This window comes from Cariama cristata, unplaced genomic scaffold, assembly GCF_000690535.1.
Source record: "Cariama cristata isolate BGI_N322 unplaced genomic scaffold, ASM69053v1 scaffold30113, whole genome shotgun sequence".
NCBI classification, from domain to species: domain Eukaryota; kingdom Metazoa; phylum Chordata; class Aves; order Cariamiformes; family Cariamidae; genus Cariama; species Cariama cristata.
The window spans coordinates 1-18,995 of record NW_009608404.1 but is presented as its reverse complement, the minus strand read 5'-3'; the positions used below and the strand labels follow the sequence as shown (position 1 = coordinate 18,995).

Genomic DNA, 18,995 nt, shown 5'->3' with positions numbered 1-18,995 from the left:
CTCCTGTGCCTAGCAGAAACTACCACCACCTTGCCAAATACCTCTGAAGAAAGCTCATGCTGCCTCCTGCCAAGCCACTGGAATTCCTACTTCAGGCTCAGTGCTCAAACTGTGCACATCTCCCATCTTCACTCTGCTCTGCGATCACTGCTTCATCCATGTCTTATACCATATTCCTGCAACCAGAAGCGCCAAATCCTAGACACCTTCACAAGTCCTGTTCCGCAGCATCATACTGATACAGGAAGACATCTACCTAATATGTGTAAGTAGGGAGTGAGAAGTAAGACTGCAAATTAACATACACATGAACCACTGCATCAAGACTAAAATCTGACTATAAAACCAGTTTTGCCTGTGTATTGTGTCTTTGTCCTGTGTTTCCAGGACTGTTTCCAGGACCCTAGAAAATCTCCAGTTCATGCAAGTCCATTTTAACATCTAAAACCAGAGAAGAACACAAAGATAAAATAAAAGCCAAGCTCCAACATATTAATACAACTATACATGTTTTTAGCATACCTGGCAATATTCTTCCAATAAGAGCATCTAGCAACCAAAAGGACTCCTCTTCATTCTTTGTAATAAGAATCAAGTATCCAGCTATGAAGTTCATGCCCTGAAACAGAAAGAAGGGTTTAAGATGCATACACTTAAGAGTTTCTAGTTTATTTCTTTTGATTAAGGGCTAAATTACTACAGTTCTACAAAGTGGGCATATTAAGTAAAATCTTGTAATAAATGCCACCGGTTGAGTAAGCTGTTAAGCCTGAGTGGAGACAGCTAACAAGAATTATTAACAAAGATCAAGGAGAGGAAAATTAAAAGAAAAATTAGAAGTCTATAATTTACCTTCGATTTTCTTTTTTTTTTTTTTTTTAAAAAAAAAAATCCCAAAGCCCTGTCCTGATGTAACTGAAGACTGCTTTGACCAGGACCACAACACAGCTGTATTAGGTGGGCAGGACAAACACAACACACCTGTGGGTAGACAGTGCCACTACAGAAGGAGAATGCCTGACCCAAAGACTTTTTAGTAAAAAGTTGCAGCTCCAGCAGCTTTTACATGCTGTTGCTGCTTAACTCATCAAATGACTATATACAAAACATTTGCTTCCATGAGACCTCCAGTACTCCACATTGCTAGTCAATGACTGTCCGCTATAGCTCCTGCTTTCCAACATGCAAACAGAAGGTAACACCAGGAGGTGGGAGGATTGGAAGAGCTACCAGAAAATTTGTGAAAAGTAGTCAACTAATAACTGGCAAAATTCCAACTGTGCAATTTTCATAACGTTTACTGGCACTCTCTGACTGGAGAAGTGGCATACAGAACACACAGGTCACCAAGTGGTATTCCCTGTAAACACATTGCCTCTGTCTCAGGCACTTTTTTTCCTTGTATCCACCATAACACTGCTAAGTGATGGCAATGTGGCTGATTTACATGCACAGTAGTTCACTTCTGTAAGCATTTTTTAAGTACGTCTTTTCCATCATAAACAAGCTGACAACCATAACAACATAGACAGCACATCAGTATGACAATATGACAAAAGCTGCCTCTGAGGTGCAAGCCCCCCTAAAGCCTTCCTAAGCTAACAGAAAATTATCTTTAAATATTTACAGACTATGGAGGCTGGTGTTAGTTACATTGCCTTCTTTGGTTTCCTCCCTTTCTTTGGCCTTCTCCCTGTTCTCTCTCCCTCCGAGCTGGACTTCTCCAGCATGTCTATTGTCATAGGCAGCACCACTATCTCTGGTTATCCCGCAGCACTGCCAAGGATGGCTGTGCGCCAGATGACAGCTACCAAAAATAACATCCCTCACAGCCTCTGGAAGCTACAGCTTCCTCTCTGAACTGAGATCTCACTTGCATTCAACAGATTTGACTCACCTGTCCCACCTCAGAAGGCCTTGCAACACTCCCAGAACACGGAAATACTAGGACACTGCATCTTCTCCAATGTTTCATTTTCAAGCTTTGAGTCACTACACCACTGGTTACACAAATGGCTTGGCTAGACCTTGCATGGCCTTACACAATGCTTGCCCTTCTAGTTAGGAAGGCAATTATTTGTTTCCATGCTGACAGTTAGCTTAGTAATTGTATCTATGGTGACAAGAGACTGTTTGGCATTTAACATGGCAGGCACAAAAAACTACTCTGGCGCACATGTTCACTGGACACCAAATTTTGCTGGTTATACCAGGGTAGGCAACACCATACCACTGTCACAGGGTGATAGTGCAAAGCTCAATACACTCCCAGATGGGAGATCTAAATGCCAGTAAGTGCCACAAATGCCCTGGCATTACGGAAACGTCCCCTGAAGAGCCTTCAGTCAGTAAAAGCTCTGCAAAGCACTTGGGGGGGGGTAATCCATTTTTCACTCTGAGTTTTCTAGTGTTTATAGGGTCTCTCTAATCATGCAGTGGCTATCACTATATCTATCTTGATGAAGTCTGCTGCTTCACTAGCAGAAAAGGTGATTTCCTGAAACCTTAGCTGATTTACAACATGCCTTGGAAAGCAGATGTTGACCTTTGGTTTATGTTCTAATTATTTAGCCAGATAACATTCATCCTGTGAGGAGACCAAAGGTGAAACAAAATCGCGTAAGGCTTTTTAAGTCTTCTTCTTTCATCTCCAGTGTTCATAATGCCAAGTTAAAATGCAAATATTAGCCCATTAAACAGTTAACATACCCAAACTTTTTAGTAACAACTGGACATATATTTTGGGTAGAAGCTAGCATGGTTTAGAATTTGTGTATGTTTGTGGGTATAACTACGTCTATATAGGAGCCTGACACTTGCCACAGAGAGTATTCATAATTCTGCCCCTTCTGTTATTCTCAAAAATTGTATTTTAATAAATACTTAATACTCAAAATAATAAAAATCATTAATCTTTTACTCCCATTCTTCAACTAATTTCTGCACTAAAACTGGTTGGAATACACAAAAAAGAACTTTTTTTAGTGACTTCAGTCAAGGTTTAAGTCCCTCTAAGTCTTCTCCTCTCCAGATTTCAATAAATACAATTCATATTCTTTAACTTTGGAACAGTTGTATTTACTGTACTAACATTCTCAACTAACATGAGGTACAGGTTAGCACATAACGTCCTTGGTGAGGAAGGGGAGAAGAGAGGAGAGGACTTAAGTGAACTGAAAACATATTTTGCTCGTGACAGTTCATGCCTCTTTATGATCCTTAAAGACAGCCGCTTTTTTCTTGACTGTCATGAATCAACTTTTATCTTCTGTGTCCCACAGTAAACTTTACAGTACCTGGCAGTGGTGACAGGAGCATTTTTGAGCTGCCATCTAAGCAGTATCAGGTTGAATTTCAAACTAATTTTCTTCCTGCTTGCCTGTCTATACTGGGAGATGGCATCAAATAAATGCTACCACTCCCCCAACTACATGATGTCGCATGAATGCTGGTCTTCCTGTATTTTGAAAAATGTGACAGTGAAAACAAAGAAAATTGAAGCCTCATGATGCTTCGTACATACGAAGGATTGTTTTGGGAAAGACGGCAAGAGGGAGCAAGAGGGAAAGGCAAGCTCGCTTTCTTTTCCTCTCAGAAGCAACTAATCTTGATACAATCATGTGTGATAAAACGTTTGCTTTGCAGCTAACAAACAGAACCAAACATGATCAAGCTAGCTACAAAAAAAAGGCCACAGAGAAACTCACAAGGACATTTGAACTCGCCTGAAGCAATTCATTTCCCCACCCACCCCAGGGCCATTTTAAAACCAGAAATAGTTTGTGGATGTGCTTCTAAAAATGCATATTCAAATGGACAAGAACGATTACCATTGGTGAAATGCAGCATTGTTTAAAAACGGTCATTACATACCTGACAATATCCTACTGCTTTATTATGATGCCCATATGCTACCAATACGTTGTAGAGTGTATGCTGCAAACAGGGATCAGCAGTTTTGCGGAATTTTACGTTATCTGGAAATGTTCTGTTCATGTCTAGACAAAAGAGAAAAAAACCAAAATTAAGAGCTGTTCCTTCCTTCACTTTCGAAACAAACTTTTACAGCTCTTCTGAACTACAACTGAAACTTCACTATGGTTCACTAAACTGTAATTTTACTGAATGAATTTTAAGAAACAGCTTTACCTCCATTTTGGCTAAAAGCCATCTGCATTCAAGGATAATTTATTCCTAGAAAGATTAATCCTATTAGTGTACAGAAATCAATTTCAAGCAGGACTAAAGAAATTCTCTTGCAGATTGGACTGTCACAATGTCTGACTGCAAAGGCTTAAATGAAAGCAACCCAAACATTTAGACTGACAGAAACAATACATACCAAATTTAGCTAGCCAAGTGGCATGAAATGAGCTGTGCCTCCAGGAAAACACATTCTCATACAAATCAGATGAACTTTCAATTGACTTACTCAGTGAGCTTCTATCAAACAGTCCCAAACAGCTAAAAAAACCAGTCCTGTTCCTGCAGCTGGTGACTTCCACTTAAAATCACCTTTTAAAAAGTTTTTTTCAAGTTTCTCCATGATGTGACCACAAGAAAAGTTGTTTCTTCACTGGTGCAAGATCATCAGAGTGATTTTTTGATATCCAAGCAGCAGAGCACATCCCACATGCTTCAAACTCAATCCTAAACCAAGTAAGGACTATGTAATCACTGACATTTCAAAACATTCATTTCTTCCAGACCAAACATGAATAGCAGGACTCATCTCTCCTTACAGAGATCTAAAAATTAGACATGCAAGTTTGAGCTAGTCACCTAAAGCTCCCTTGAGTTGTTGGAATGAAACAGGCAGTTAATTTTTGGCCTGCTTCACTCTATACAGAGGGAACCCAAGGTCACTAGTCCAGACTTGTGCATCTGATTTTCAGAAGTTTAAGCTGGGGACAAAGATCCTATTCAAAAGTAACTTTGACAATTTTCAAAACCCAGCTTATTATTAAAATATGAAGACATTTTGGTTATATTTGACAACAACAAAAAATTGGCTTAAAGTTAAAAAAAAAATTCAGTACAGCACTACTGTACAGATATGTATGTTCTAAGAGTTATCACTTCTTATCAGCCTTTTCCTGCACAAAGGAAGAAGTCTGTTACAGCTTTGACACAAAGATGAGCTGTAAACAACCAAAGGAAGAAATCTCCCCAAAAATCACAAGTAGTGTAATGGAAGTTACAAGCATGGAAAAGTTATTGCACTAATCACTATTTCTCCCTTTTACAGTGAACAAATCATTTACAGAAATGGGAGGGCCAGGAAATATTTCACTTCACCTCTTATGTGACTGACAAGAAAAATACAAGGAAAAAGACAATTTTTAAAAGGACTTGAGCCGCAGCCAGTTACAGGATAAATAAATTTGTTTTGTTTCTTCTCGGTAGGAAGAGCAGCATAGCATTTGCATAATCAAAATCTGCTGTTTATTAAAGTATATGCTGGATGTTACAGAAAAGATTCATGCTGACACTTCAGTTATGGCTCTTCTCCTCAGCTATGCAGAGCAAGGGTGAGGGGAGAGTATGAAAAGTCCATCATATACAGAGCAGAGACTACTCAAACGGAACTCATCTTTAATTTCACAATCTGAGGAAGACCTGCAGTTGACAGAATCAGCTCCAATTTGCTTTCTGATCACAGAGCATGTTTTTCCCACAAAGACTGGGGGAAGTCTTCCCTAATTTTATGAAGGATTTAAAACTTCCCTTTATATTTAGTAACAGTATTTTAGTTTGGGGAGAGGGGACGGGGACAAAGACAAGATACAAGAGCTATTAGTCTTAACAGAAGGCAAGGGGCATGGTCTCACAGGACTCCTTGTGCCAGATTATCATCTTGAGCATACCAAGAGTGGGGCAGTCCCATTTCCTCTCCATCCTCCCCTTTCTGCTCCATTTGCATGCTCTTCCTCTTCCTCCAGCTCTGAGGCTCCTCTGACTGCAAGGTGAGGGAAGTCAACCCACTCCCCAAGCGCACACAAACTGAGCTGTTTTACCATACAACAAGACGACTCCCAGAGATTGAGGCAAACCACAGGAGCAGGCGAGAGCTGTTCATTTGACTTGAGCACTTGCCCCCATTTTACTACACCTGACCCAGAGGAGACATCTGAACACCTCCTTCTGCTCCGTGCAGCCCACGCTCTGACCTGCTATCCCTTAACCTACTTCATTCTTGACAGACATTAGCATCCAAAGGAACACAGCCTCAAACTAGTCCAGTTTGGGGAAAAAACATCAGAACTGTTTTCAAGCAGGAAAACGAATACTAGAACTTTATACTGCTAGATAAAGCCCAAAGCTATGACCATCTTGCGGTTGTGTGCAGATCTGCTGGCTATAACCAGGCTAGGTATAGGAGAATGGGACCAGGAAAGAAAAGACTAGCTACGCCTTTGTGGTAAAATCAGATTAAATCCCAATAGCTTTTTATTTATTTTTTTTTAAGATAATCTTTCAGTCCTGTGAGGTGGCAGTGTTATGCTGCTGTGAAACAATCACTTTCCTTTCCTGTTGATTTATCTCTGTGCAGCAGCCATGAGAAGACCAATGGCTTGTTTCTTCCTTTTCACAGGTCTGCAGTATTTCTGTCTCTCATTCAATAATACAAACATAGACAGAAAGCCACATTAGCCTCAGTTTATAAAACAGACATCTATTTTGGTACCTGGAATCACAATTGTTGATGCTATTTCTGAAGCAAAGAGATTTAAGTGTGCAGTCCAGAAAACTGGATGCTTTTGTACCAGTCTTGTGCTTTTCATATTTAGGTTACTTCAAAAGTGAGGCACCTACAAGTTAACCTTCTTCATCTTGCTATCTCATCTCATTAGATGTGGTGCTTCAAGACATGGTTTAGTGGGTATGGTGGCATCAGGTATACGGTTGGACTTGATGATCTTTGAGGTCTCTTCCAACCATAATGGTTCTATGATCCTTTCTGTTCTTACCTTCTTATCCAGGTGCTTCCCACTCCCAGACACAGCACCCAGTAAGTTACACAAGCATTTTTGTAACTAACATCCTCTGTTCCAATTACGGTCACTTCTTTGCCTGCCTGGAAGCTATTCAGAGCAGATGCAAGTTAGATATGTAGCAGTAGCAATTTCTTTTTTTGTTGTTTTTGTTTGTTTGGTTTTTGTTTTGTTTTTTTTTAGTAAAGAGCAGAACAAAAAATTCACCTCAGCTGCCAACTACAAGCATTCAAAAACTCGACTGCAAGCCTCCTGAATAATGAGGTTAGGTCATCAACTACAACTTGTAAAAACAGTATACTTAAAGGATATTTAAAATTTGTTGTAACTGGATATTTAGGACTCATCTTCCTGCAACACCTGGAACTAGAAATTGTTTTGGAGGTTTGGCGTTTTTTTTGTTTGTTTTTAAGTTAAGGTCAAGTTTGCTATGAGCTAAAACCAGAGAAACTGAGCCGACACCCCCTACCACCAGCACCAGCTGACAGTTCAATGGCTTGCAGCAATCAAGAAAGCAAACAGGGTTAGAATTTCCTACAAAAGAAGAATAATGCCACTGTATAAATCTGCGAAGCACCTGCATAAGTTCCAGACCCCTTCATCTCCAAAAGGTGATACAAGAATTGAAGAAAATGCAGAAGAGAAGGGCAACAAGGAAGATCACAGCTATGAAATGGCTACCACACACAGTAAAAAACAAGGTGGATTAGAGATCTTTAGTTTGGAGAGAGACGCTTATGAGCAAGACAGTACAAACCTGTAAAATCATGAGTAAGGTAAGTGACACAGAAAAGGTGCAGCCAGAGGTTTTTTGTGAATTTTTTCCCCATCCAGTGTTATTAACTACAAACATGTGGCATATGACTCAGGAAGTCCGCAAACCACAGATAACTGGAGACTAGGAAAAACATTCTGAAGAAGTATCACTACACACTTTACTCCTCCAGTTCTTCCTTTGGCTGTTCTGGTAGACAGAAGATCAGCTGAGGTAGCCATTTGGATATGACCTGATATGGCTTCTCTTAGAGAGCCAGAAGAGCTGACGCTGCTGTTCCCCTTGCTCTTGCACGGTTAAATGCCCTAACTCACGTGAAAGTTCCCAACCTTCACTAATAGTTTAACCCCATTCAGAGAAGCTTATTAGTGCTTTGATAGTAAAATATTCACTGTCTTCAGCGAAGTGGCAATGGCTATTCTTTGAACTACTTTTCTGAACCCATCATAAACTAAGCTAAGATCCTGCAACTACTATCCAATCCACGCTGTCAGATCCTTATGCCAGCAGTCACGCAGTGCGGCTCAGGCTCAGGACAATACAGCTTCGCCTCATGAAACACAGGAGGGCAAATGTGGATATTAGCTGCATGTGAGAGGACTTGCAGACACAGACATGCTTATGCTGAAATTCAATGGCCCTGCCTAAGGAGGGCTTACTGCAAGCAAGCTGCAAAAACCTACACCCCAGATTTCTTGTAACCAGCACGTAGCCTTTGCATTAGGAGGACAGCCACATTTTTTCCTGCCAACATCATTTGTCCTACTAAACTTTACTATAATAGGGCACGAACGACAAAGTGCAGTAGGAATGCATGCCCTTCTAAATGCATACATAAACTAAGCCATGAAAACTTCCATCAAAATTTAGAGACCTGCATTCTTTAAACTCTTATTTTTATGTTTAGAGTAAGAAGCCTGCTCTCTCCTACATTTCTCTTAAAAAAAAAAAAGCACGTTCAAACAGCAAACATCATATGAAATAAAATCAGCAATAAAGCCAATCAGTTACGAATCAGCAAGTTAAAGGGCAAAAATGGTGAAAGGACAATTTAGATTTATTTAGCTGAAAGACTTTTATTGCTATTACTAATCTGATTTTTCTTTAAAGATTAGACCATTTCTCTACACAGCCTGCCTGCACTTTTTAACCTGATTATATTCCATATAAGACATTCCCAAACTGAAAATAAGTTCCAAATATACATGTAAATTGTTTGGAGCTTCCGGGCATGCAAAAGAAACAGGACACATTGGCCCTCACACATGTTTTAAATTGAATTTGAAATAAAGTCTTTGGCTGGCTTTGTCCTCCTGCCCCTCCTTCTGAAAAAAAAAAGAAAGCATGGTTGCTGTTCTCTTGTTTTTAAACCGCAGCACTGTCCTGAGCTATAACTAACTTTACAGCTAGACCACAGCACTAAATACAGCACAATTGCCTGAAAATTTTGGAAACTGCAGAGACGAAAAGTGAACAGTAGCAAAATTCCACATCTTTCTTTAATTACTGTCAAAAACAACTACAGTGATAGGAAAACAACACAGGCAGAAACACTGCATGTCAGATGACAATTCGCGCTGAAACAGCCCTCAGCTGAACCCTGCTATAAAATTTGCACAGTGAACACAAGCACTAAGTTTAATAAACACAAAGTTTCCATGCACCTTAGGTACTTTGTTCCTTCCATCACCCGTATGTTCACATTGTTTCTTCCTTTTTGAAGGGAAATCTATCACTCTGGAGTCTGAGGTCCTCCTATTACTTTTTTTCCCCCCTCCAATCCATTTTTCTTCATCCCTTCCCTCACTTGATCCTTGTTAGTTTTCTCTTCTGCAGTTTTCCAATCAATGCAGTAGCTCTTCCAAAACTTTATTTCCTCCATAATTCACAAATAGATCTTTATCTTCTCCCATTATTTTTCCTCCTCCACAGAAATATATTTATTTCATGGTATGACCTGTATGAAAAGCCACCTACTGTCATGATATGACCCTTCATATCATTGTCTAGTACTGGAAAAGAAATTGTTTGCAACTCCCTCTTGCAGCAATTCTACCCCAACTGAATACAGTTTGATCCTTCTCCAGGCCCTTACCAAGGCTGGCTTTGCAAAGCCATCTCAGTAGCTCCCTCTGTATTCATAGTTAGGGCTCTACTGTTTCTAGTTCTAAGCATGATACAAGCCTGAAGATTTCTGGCTAGTCTTCATGTTCATAGGAAGAAAGTTTATGCTCCAAAATGCCTTTCCAAGGCGTGTCATCCCAAAAGCCCACAGTGCTGCTGCTGCTGTTGCAGGGAGAGGCGGAGGACAAAGTCCACATAAACCAAAAATGTTCAGGTTTAGGGCTCTACTGTTTCTAGTTCTAAGCATGATACAAGCCTGAAGATTTCTGGCTAGTCTACATATTCATAGGAAGATGAAAGTTTATGCTCCAAAATGCCTTTCCAAGGCGTGTCATCCCAAAAGCCCACAGTGCTGCTGCTGCTGTTGCAGGGAGAGGCAGAGGACAAAGTCCATATAAACCAAAAAGTGTTCAGGTGGTTTTCCAACTTGAATAAAAATTCACAAAGCCCCAACTTTAACTACCTGGCTTTTTCAAGACGAAAAAGATGACAACTGCACCTGTCACTCTAACAAAACCACTTCTGCATTGTGCTTCTCCAGAGCATAGCCCAACCTCTTGACTCATTAATTTGGCAACTCGGCCAATATCAGCATCTTTACAAAAGCTCTGCTGCAGCAGGTTGAAAAGTGTCAGGACAAATACCAGTTACATCAAACTCCCACTTGCTTGTCCTCCCCTACTGCCCCTAAACACCCCATGGGCCAGTCTAAGGTCTGGTTGCCCCAATACCCTGCCACCAATATTGGCCACTGATCAGTGTTCACAGACAGTGCATATGGAACTGGATTAGCAGAGGAGGGGTATTTCTCTTCCTACACTTCCCTTCTTTCAGGGATGTACATCTACTGTCCAGGTTTTCATGCATCAGATGGATTTCCCCATCTCTCAGTTTGCCAAATTCCTTTCTAAACCAGTTCATACTTCTGTCCTCAGCAGCACCCTCCAGTAACAAATAATTTCTAATCTTCCTTAATGCTTTTGACCACATGATGAACCTGGAAAGATCTGTGCTGTTAAAGAGCTTATGGCTAATCTAATTTACATGTTAATTCAGCACTTAAACCACTACTACAGAAAGGTAAGTTTTCCATGACATAACTTGATCTCTAACATTTAAGGACATAGGATGGATAAACAGCATTATCAAGGCAATAACCTGTTTTGATTGCTTCCACCAGCTTGTCATTCTTCTCTCCTTCAAGCAGTCTGTGGTAATAGCCAGGGTTTTGTTCCATGTTGGTTTGAGCCCCACTCACAATCATCCAGATCAATGCACGGTGTTCATTGGGGATGCCTTTCCTGACATATCTCTTCACTGCAAAACAAGAAGTTTGGTGTTTGTTTGTTTAAAGAAATTTTAAAAAATCCTGCTGTATTTTCCTTTTGGAAATGAGCAATAGAAAGTTGAGAAGTCATAGGAAAACTCCTGACTACAGATTATTGTGCTTTCTTTCCTATGCTACCATTTAGGGTAAGCATTTCCTTTCCAGCTACATGGTATATTTTAGATTCACTCCTAAATTCTTGCCATTCAGACTCCCTACACAGATCTCCAGACCCAGGCGTTCCTCCCTCTTCTATTCCCCCATTAGGATTTTGAATCCTTTCCTCTTCTTCCCACCCTTCCAGATGGAAATATGAACAGCAAAGTTCCCCCTTGATCTTTGTCCTTTTTCGTTCAGACAAGCACTGACTTTTTTCCTACATTACCAACGCCCTCTGGCATGATAGCCCTTTCCGTTTGCTTGGTTATGCTCTCGCATATACGACTATGTTAACACAACCCTAGGATTTCAGCTTAGCACCTAACTGCTGAAATCGCAGCAGAAACTGAGAAATATGAAATACGTGGCTACTGTCTAAATGAGCCTCTGGAAGAACTGGAGATGTGAGCGAGCAGCAAACAATTTTTCCTAGCATAACTGGGGAAGTCTTTTCAAATCTAAAGTAGCTCTTATCTCCTGCATCACATTCATCATCAGGATGTACTTTGGGGTGAGTTTTTTTTTTTAAGCACATGATTCAGTGTAAATAACTAGGATGCAGGATTGCAGGAAGAAGCATCAGGCTAATGACAGCCAAAGGAGCTTCCTCCTGGGAATGGTATGAAAAATATTAATAAGGAGCCAATGCTGCTCATTGGTACATAATCCTAAATCAGCATTACCCCTTCTGACCCAAAAAGCCAGGCGAATGTTTGAGATCCTTCTGCTTTTTCCAGGCAGGAGAAATTGACAAAAGAACCAGATGTTTCTTACCTAATGAATGACACTGTATCATTTAGAGTATCAACTTCTCCCCCCTAAATTCTACGGGACTCAAATGAGAGTGGGGATTTTTATCCCACCCACACACAGACACACATAAAGTATCATTACCTAATCTGGTTTTATCCAATCACAAAGATCTATAACTCAAGATAAATGCTGCCTGAATTAAAGGCCTTAAAAACAGAGCGAAACAAGGCTTTAAAACAACTCAGGCAGCCACCTTCTAAACACATTCCACCTAACTGCAGCTGCCTATCCTTTAGGAGCCAAAGCTGCTTTCCCAGTGTCAACAGAGAGATCTGTGCATCTCTAACAGGCATTTCATCTGCCTAAAATCTGGCACCTTCTCCCAGAGAAAGACTCCTACCCTTAACATTGGTAATAAACACCTGGCCTTCAGGGTACAGGTTTTGTTTAGCTTTTTGATGAGGATTTATACTATGGGTTACAGTCTCTGTTGTTCTAGCTGTAAAGTAACTTTAACTACAACCTTCTTTTAGACAGACTGGAAATAAGGTACTTGTTTCCATCGTTGTTTAATAATCCCTACTTGGTATTTTTTACAAGATTTTGAACTCTAATGCTTAAGAAATCCTATAGATGGATATAGCAAATACAGTAATGATTATGAGGAACCAGTCCCATTTAGGTCAACAAGAAGAGATTTGGATGAGCCTGCAAATGTCTCTAGAAGCAAACTTACTGGCTAAATTACTGAATTATCATATTCTAACATGTAATTCCAATGGTATTTTTTTTGGAACAACTGTCAGTTCTGAAAGCATAGCCAACATCCCCATCCAACAATACACATTAAATTAAAGAGAAGCAGGGACAAGCCTCTGACACTGGCACAAGGGGAAAGCAGCCCTGGAGCACAGCATACTCATTACTCCTCAGTGTCATCATTCTCATGGTAATTGACAGCCAGAGGCTTGTATGGCCCCAAGTGACTACCTACCCCAGCTCCCCCACTCCCTGGGGAATGGAAAAGGCCCTTTACATGGTGCTTTTCTTCCTCACACCATTATCATACTTGCCAGGATCTGCAAACTGGCATACAGAAGCAGCAAAGTAGTTTTGAAAATAAGGACAGTTGCATTTTAATGTTATATATACATGTATTATTTACATGTGTCATATTCTATACATAAAAGTCATACTGGTTTATGCAAACATGTATTTATTTTGTTTTCTATAGGCTGCCTTCCACATTATCCTCAGGAACTGAAAAGCCCGCAACAACAGTCCACACCACAGAATATCCTCCCACTGTAAACATTTAAGAAGCTTTCACAGATGAAGCCGGATTGTGCATGTGTCTCCAGTCACACATCCGACTCCAACTGTAAACCAAGGGCTTGATCTCAAAAGCAGCACTGCTGAATACCACCAGGCCCCGAGCATCCACACGCAGAATCACTCCCAGGACAACCACAGCGTACACAACACAGTCTAAGCTTTAAAACTTGTGTAGTAAAGAAATATCTTTATGCGAAATTTTTGCCTCTGTTCATTGACAAAATACCAAACATCAATTTTTAAGCAAACAAAAGCCGTCTTAATAATTCCGCTACCTCTGACACCCAGTGCCAGTTTCTGCAGGTTTAGAGTCACACTTTATTAATAGGTTTTTCTCGTTACAAGAAAAAACAGCTACATGATAGGGCAGTAGTCCAGAAGTGCTGATAAATACCCAAAGTAACTTCAAGAGAAAAATATGCAGAAAATAACACTTTCCAATACTGTGGACTACTTGTAGTAACAAAATTTAAAAGTAAGTAAATCACTTTAAACCTGCCTGTCCTGATTTAATGGTAGAATACAAGAATTTTGGAGGTTTTTGCTTCTAGAAAAAATTGTATTTACCCTTTCCCCCCCATTAACACTGTTTCACTCTACACTATAGACTAAACTCCATTTACACTCCATAAACTAAAACTCCATTTAAAACCAAAAATTATCTCATCTAAAGTATTAGAAGAGTGTGATTTTGAGAAGCATCTGCACTTTTCAGTTACTTTTTCAGTTGCTAACAATTACTATTGAATGCTGAGGAAACTAACTTCAACGCTACAGGAAAAAAATTCTACAGAAGAGCTGAAAACGGCATACAACAAGGAATTGAAAGTTTTATTTTATCAATACACCACACAAAAACCAAAGCAGCTCTGTGTTGTGAATGTTCCAAGTTAGTCAAACACAAAAACTGACTTTCTAAGGTGCTCCTTCCTTCCTCTAACCTCTGGGCTGGAACAGAAATGCTCCTGTTAAAACCACCGTTTAGTACCATTACTTTCATCTTTCACTGTATTTTATCAGCCCCAAAGACTAGAAAGCACCTTCTGCTACTGGTCGGTTTTGATTAATCCGCTCACAGACAAATTCTTGTACATAGTACGCTTTTGGTCAGAATTAGGCTACTTTGGGCAGTCTGTTGCCCACCTGTAAACAAGCTAGAGCAGAAAGCTGCCCTTTGGTCCCACCAAGATCACAGATGAATGGAGGAAGGCAAAAATTAAGAGGATCTCAGTAGTGGTGGAGAGAGAGAGGGAGCAAGTGACCGAACACTGACTGAAATTCACATCTGCAGAGGAAACAGTGAAGATAACAGGGTAGAGGGGGAAACAAAATACCCGAAAATAACGAAGAGGAAGAGACCAGAGAACGAGCAAAAGGAACTGACAGCCAAAATTCCCATGACCTGTCCTGCCAGAGGGCTGTAATCCAGAACAACAGGATACACTGCTTAATTACAGTTGTTAAAACGTAATCTAATTATTTTTCTTTAAAGTAGAAGAGAGTTATATACATACATACCACCCTGGATATGAGGCAAACACAGTAGCATGTGAACACACCACATTTCCAAACTGGAAAATTAACACAAGTCACCACTTCTTCCTGTTCACTCGGGCAGGAATGATGAGCTTCTCTATGTGTAAAGACAAATGAGTGTGCAGCTACTGAGATAGCACACGTACAATGCCTCTCTCACATCTACTCACAGCAGGACACAGTTTGAAAAGGTCCCAGTAGAACTCAAAATAAAGATACAGGTTTAGAGATACAGCTATTGCACTTGAGGGGGAAGCAGCAAATCAAATATTCCTCTCAGTTTTAGCTTATGGCTAACTTGCAGAAGAGGGGAAGTTAATCAGAACCAGCAGCTCCCGAGCAAAGCTTCAGAGCAATGAAGTCAGATCCTGGAGGAGGGAAGTTCAGTGCATCACCAGGCAGACCTTCTGCTCTCTGACTGCCTGCAAGGAAATCACTGCAGGGATAAAGCACGCTCCTAAACAACTGCTTACATAATTCTAAGTGCACATGCCACAGACTTCAATCTTAATACTGATATAAGAAGGGAAGTATTTAAAAATCAGTAATTGTACAGGTTAACCTGTTGTTCTCCTCTTCTGAGGTATCAGTTGAGAATAATGCAGGGGGGTTATTGTAACAACTTTGAATTTGCACTCAGACTCCATTTCCTCAACATTATTTATTCCAGTCACTCCCTTAGAATCATATATTACATATATACATGAGAATGCATAGTCTACAAATCCAAGTATCTTTAGCAAAAGTTAGTAACATCAAAGACGACGTGCCAGCCCACGAGGGCTTGTTATAGTCAAGAGCCATTGCCTGCATCCATTCAGTGGATTTATGGCACCCCATTTTTCCACAAACAGTAGTCCACTACAGATGATTAAAACCACATTAATGGTTACTGCCATTATGCGGTTAGTGGGGCAGCATGACCATCGGTACGGAAGCCTGGTGGAGAAGTTGAGAGATTTGGTCAAAGTTTTGGCTCCAAATTAAGACCAAAGGCATTCACACTGTTTGTATCACAGTAGCATTCTGCATCTACAACACTGGAACAGGGAACACAAGGGAAGAGAAAGGCAATTTCTGTGAGTTCGTTGCAAAAATCTGCGGCTGTCACTGTTCATACATTTTAAGAGAAGGAGATGAATCAAAACCTGAGATTATTTTTCCACAACAACTAGAAGACCAAGTTCTGCAGAATCTCAAAATCCTCACTAATTCAAAGTACTGCAGTTATTGCTATATTTGAACATGACACTCTGAACAAAAGCTTCTTTACATTTGGAAGAAAAAGAAGAGAGTAGAAGTAGCGACTTTCTGGTTAGCACCACATGATCTAGCAGCTATAGCTCAAACCTACATTTTCTGGGATTCCTCAGCCTTAAAACAGACATGCGTATACTAAATAAACTGTTATACTTGAAATGTCTCACTAGTTATCATCCCATTCTTGGTGCCAAGAAAAAAAACAACCCCAGAACAACAAAGCCACCAGAATTAGCAGTCAAAGTCTGCACCTGAAGCACAGCTCTAAATATTCAGCTGTTACAGTCAGTGCCTGATTAACTTTTCCTTAGTTTTACTCACTTTTTCTTTTACATACTTATAGAGAACTCCGCCCAACTCCAAAAGACTCCCAAGAGAAAGCAAGCTGAATAGCATCATTAAGAGCAAAGAGGAAAATTTAGAAGCTTACATGAAAAAAATAACCCAGAGGAAGACTGGGAGAAAAAACTCCCACCCTTTAGGTTCACAGGATTCCCTGCCACCTTCTGACTCCCCCCATTTATTTCTCCCTGTTCCTCTTGCAGGTAAAGCATTACTGGAGGTTTCCTTGCTTTTTGAAGCAGCCATTAACAGCTCCATCAGCATTTTATCCAATGTTGCATTAGCTCCTGCATTAATTTACTTTCTTCACTTCATAAGGCACTTAGCATGAGTTCTTAGTACACACCTTTTTAGCCATGAGGCGAATGTCATTTTACAAAAGGAGGATAAGGAGAGCTAGAAAATCTCAGCAATCTAAAAAAACTGCCAAAGAGTCAGCAACTGAGAGCTCCAACATCCTCATCCCTGGGGTTCAAGACAGTGTCTTCTACATAATCTCATATCTTTTTAAAGAGAGCACAGAGCAGAGTATAATACAACAAACAGCTGTAAAATGGCAGTGGCCATAATCTCTGGGTTACATATGTAACAAGATACTATAGTGTATGCCAAAGAAGGATTACTCCTTTGGAAGGTTTAAATCAAATCAATGATCTCCCTAATAACAGCATACCTGCTTATGTATTATTACTGTTTATACTACTTTTTTTCATTTCAACACAAAAATAGTATTTAATATTCAAAAATGCAAACCAATTTTACACGATTTATATTGGTTCCAACGTAATGCACTTTTACCTACAGAGAGACATACAGCTCACCTTTTAAACTCTTCTGTATTCTGTTATTCCCCTTCAGGAGCTTGGACCATTTTATTGCTCTTCTAGTGAGTACCACTAGATATCTGGAAAAGAATGCTTCATAGGATGCATAATCGAAGTCTTCTGGCCTTTCAAACCCATATGGGTCAACCCTACAAAATAAAAAAGAGTCCTTGTACAAATGTTTCCACATACCTACAGCTGAAAAAAAAAAAAAAAAAAAATGCAAGTATGCCTTAAATAACTTCCAGTTGCTACTTCTAAAAGCAGCTCAAAACTCCCTCCTCCCAACAAAAACCTACTTTACACAAACTGTTACATTCCATTTAGCATATCAAAGCTGTTTAAGTAAATGAATTTAAACATACACTGTTCAGTCAGTTTTACAGATTTCACTACTTTTAGAAGTAAGGAGTTTTTAGAGCAAAGGATCCGCTGTGTGGAAAATTGACCCAAATTGTGACCACACAGAAGCCCAGGAGGTATTTTGCTCCACAATACAGACAAACAATTGAAAAGTAACAAGGTATAGCACAACAGCTCAAATACGGCCTGAACTCACTTTCCACACAGTTCTGCACAGAAAAATGACAACAAAAAGTACAAGTGTAACAAGTTACAAAGCTTAATTTTAAAAGGGGTAATTTCTGAAATTATCTTCATGAAAGTATATGGCTTAGAAAAAAAAAAAAACACAAATCCATGTGTCAATCTACCTTCTTCATATGTAGTATCAGAAATGCTTATTTTATGATCTTTAACAATTTTTCAATGTTACAGCACATTATCTCAGGCAGCACGACACTGATGGAGTTTCAGAACTACGAGTCTGATTCTGTTTTAGTGTAATATATCAAGTCACCTGACTAAACGAGATTTATGGCAACATCCCAGCACACTTTATACCTGCCAATTATCACCTAAGTGCACAAGTTACACGGGCAGAGGGGTCTGTCCACGCAGAAATGTCTGCAAAACAGACATTGAGCCTTAACTTCGGAAAGACACTGCCCATTTCATTCATGGAGAAGGAATTTGCCCATGGAGCAGCACTGGCACAGCCTTGGGTAAACTCTGGCTCACGGGATCATCACGGGTAGTAAAGCAGGAATCAGAAGAGGAACATTTTAATAATCAGACCTCAATTGGTATTACTTAATTGGCAGTCAGAACAGTCACCTTTGTACTCATGTACTTCTCAAATTTCACACAAAAACCACAGGTGTAAAAAATACCAAGACCCCTGACGCAGGTTTCCCTGAAGAACACGAAAACACTCAAAAAATCCTAACACCTCCATGAACACATATATTTATGACTGCGACCGTCCAGGCAGCAAGCACAGATCAATTCCATGCTCAACTCCATTCCCGAGGCAGAAAGGGAGAATAAAGAGCCAGGAAGTTGGGTTTGGAGGAAGTCACCCTCCCTAACCTCCAGGCAGCGAAGGTTATCGTTTCTCCCAGGTGCCCTTACCTCAGCAGCCGCATCGCCTGCCGGTTTGTGCCGGGGCTTTCCCCTGAGGAGGCGACCTCCCTCCCCGGAGCCCCCTCAGCCATTTCCCGCCC

General features: G+C 40.2%; 1 protein-coding gene across 1 annotated transcript; it reads right to left on the bottom strand.

Moving 5' to 3' along the window:
- Positions 1 to 522: 522 nt before the first annotated feature.
- LOC104159255 (growth hormone-regulated TBC protein 1-like) lies at positions 523 to 18,986 on the bottom strand (the record flags this gene model as incomplete). Its single annotated transcript, XM_009697109.1, has 5 exons — positions 18,904 to 18,986; positions 17,428 to 17,579; positions 11,053 to 11,211; positions 3,874 to 3,998; positions 523 to 619 (listed from the first exon to the last, which is right to left on the bottom strand). Coding segments are annotated over exons 1-5 (616 nt in total), but the record flags the coding sequence as incomplete, so codon positions are not given.
- Between the last annotated feature and the right edge of the window lie 9 nt (positions 18,987 to 18,995).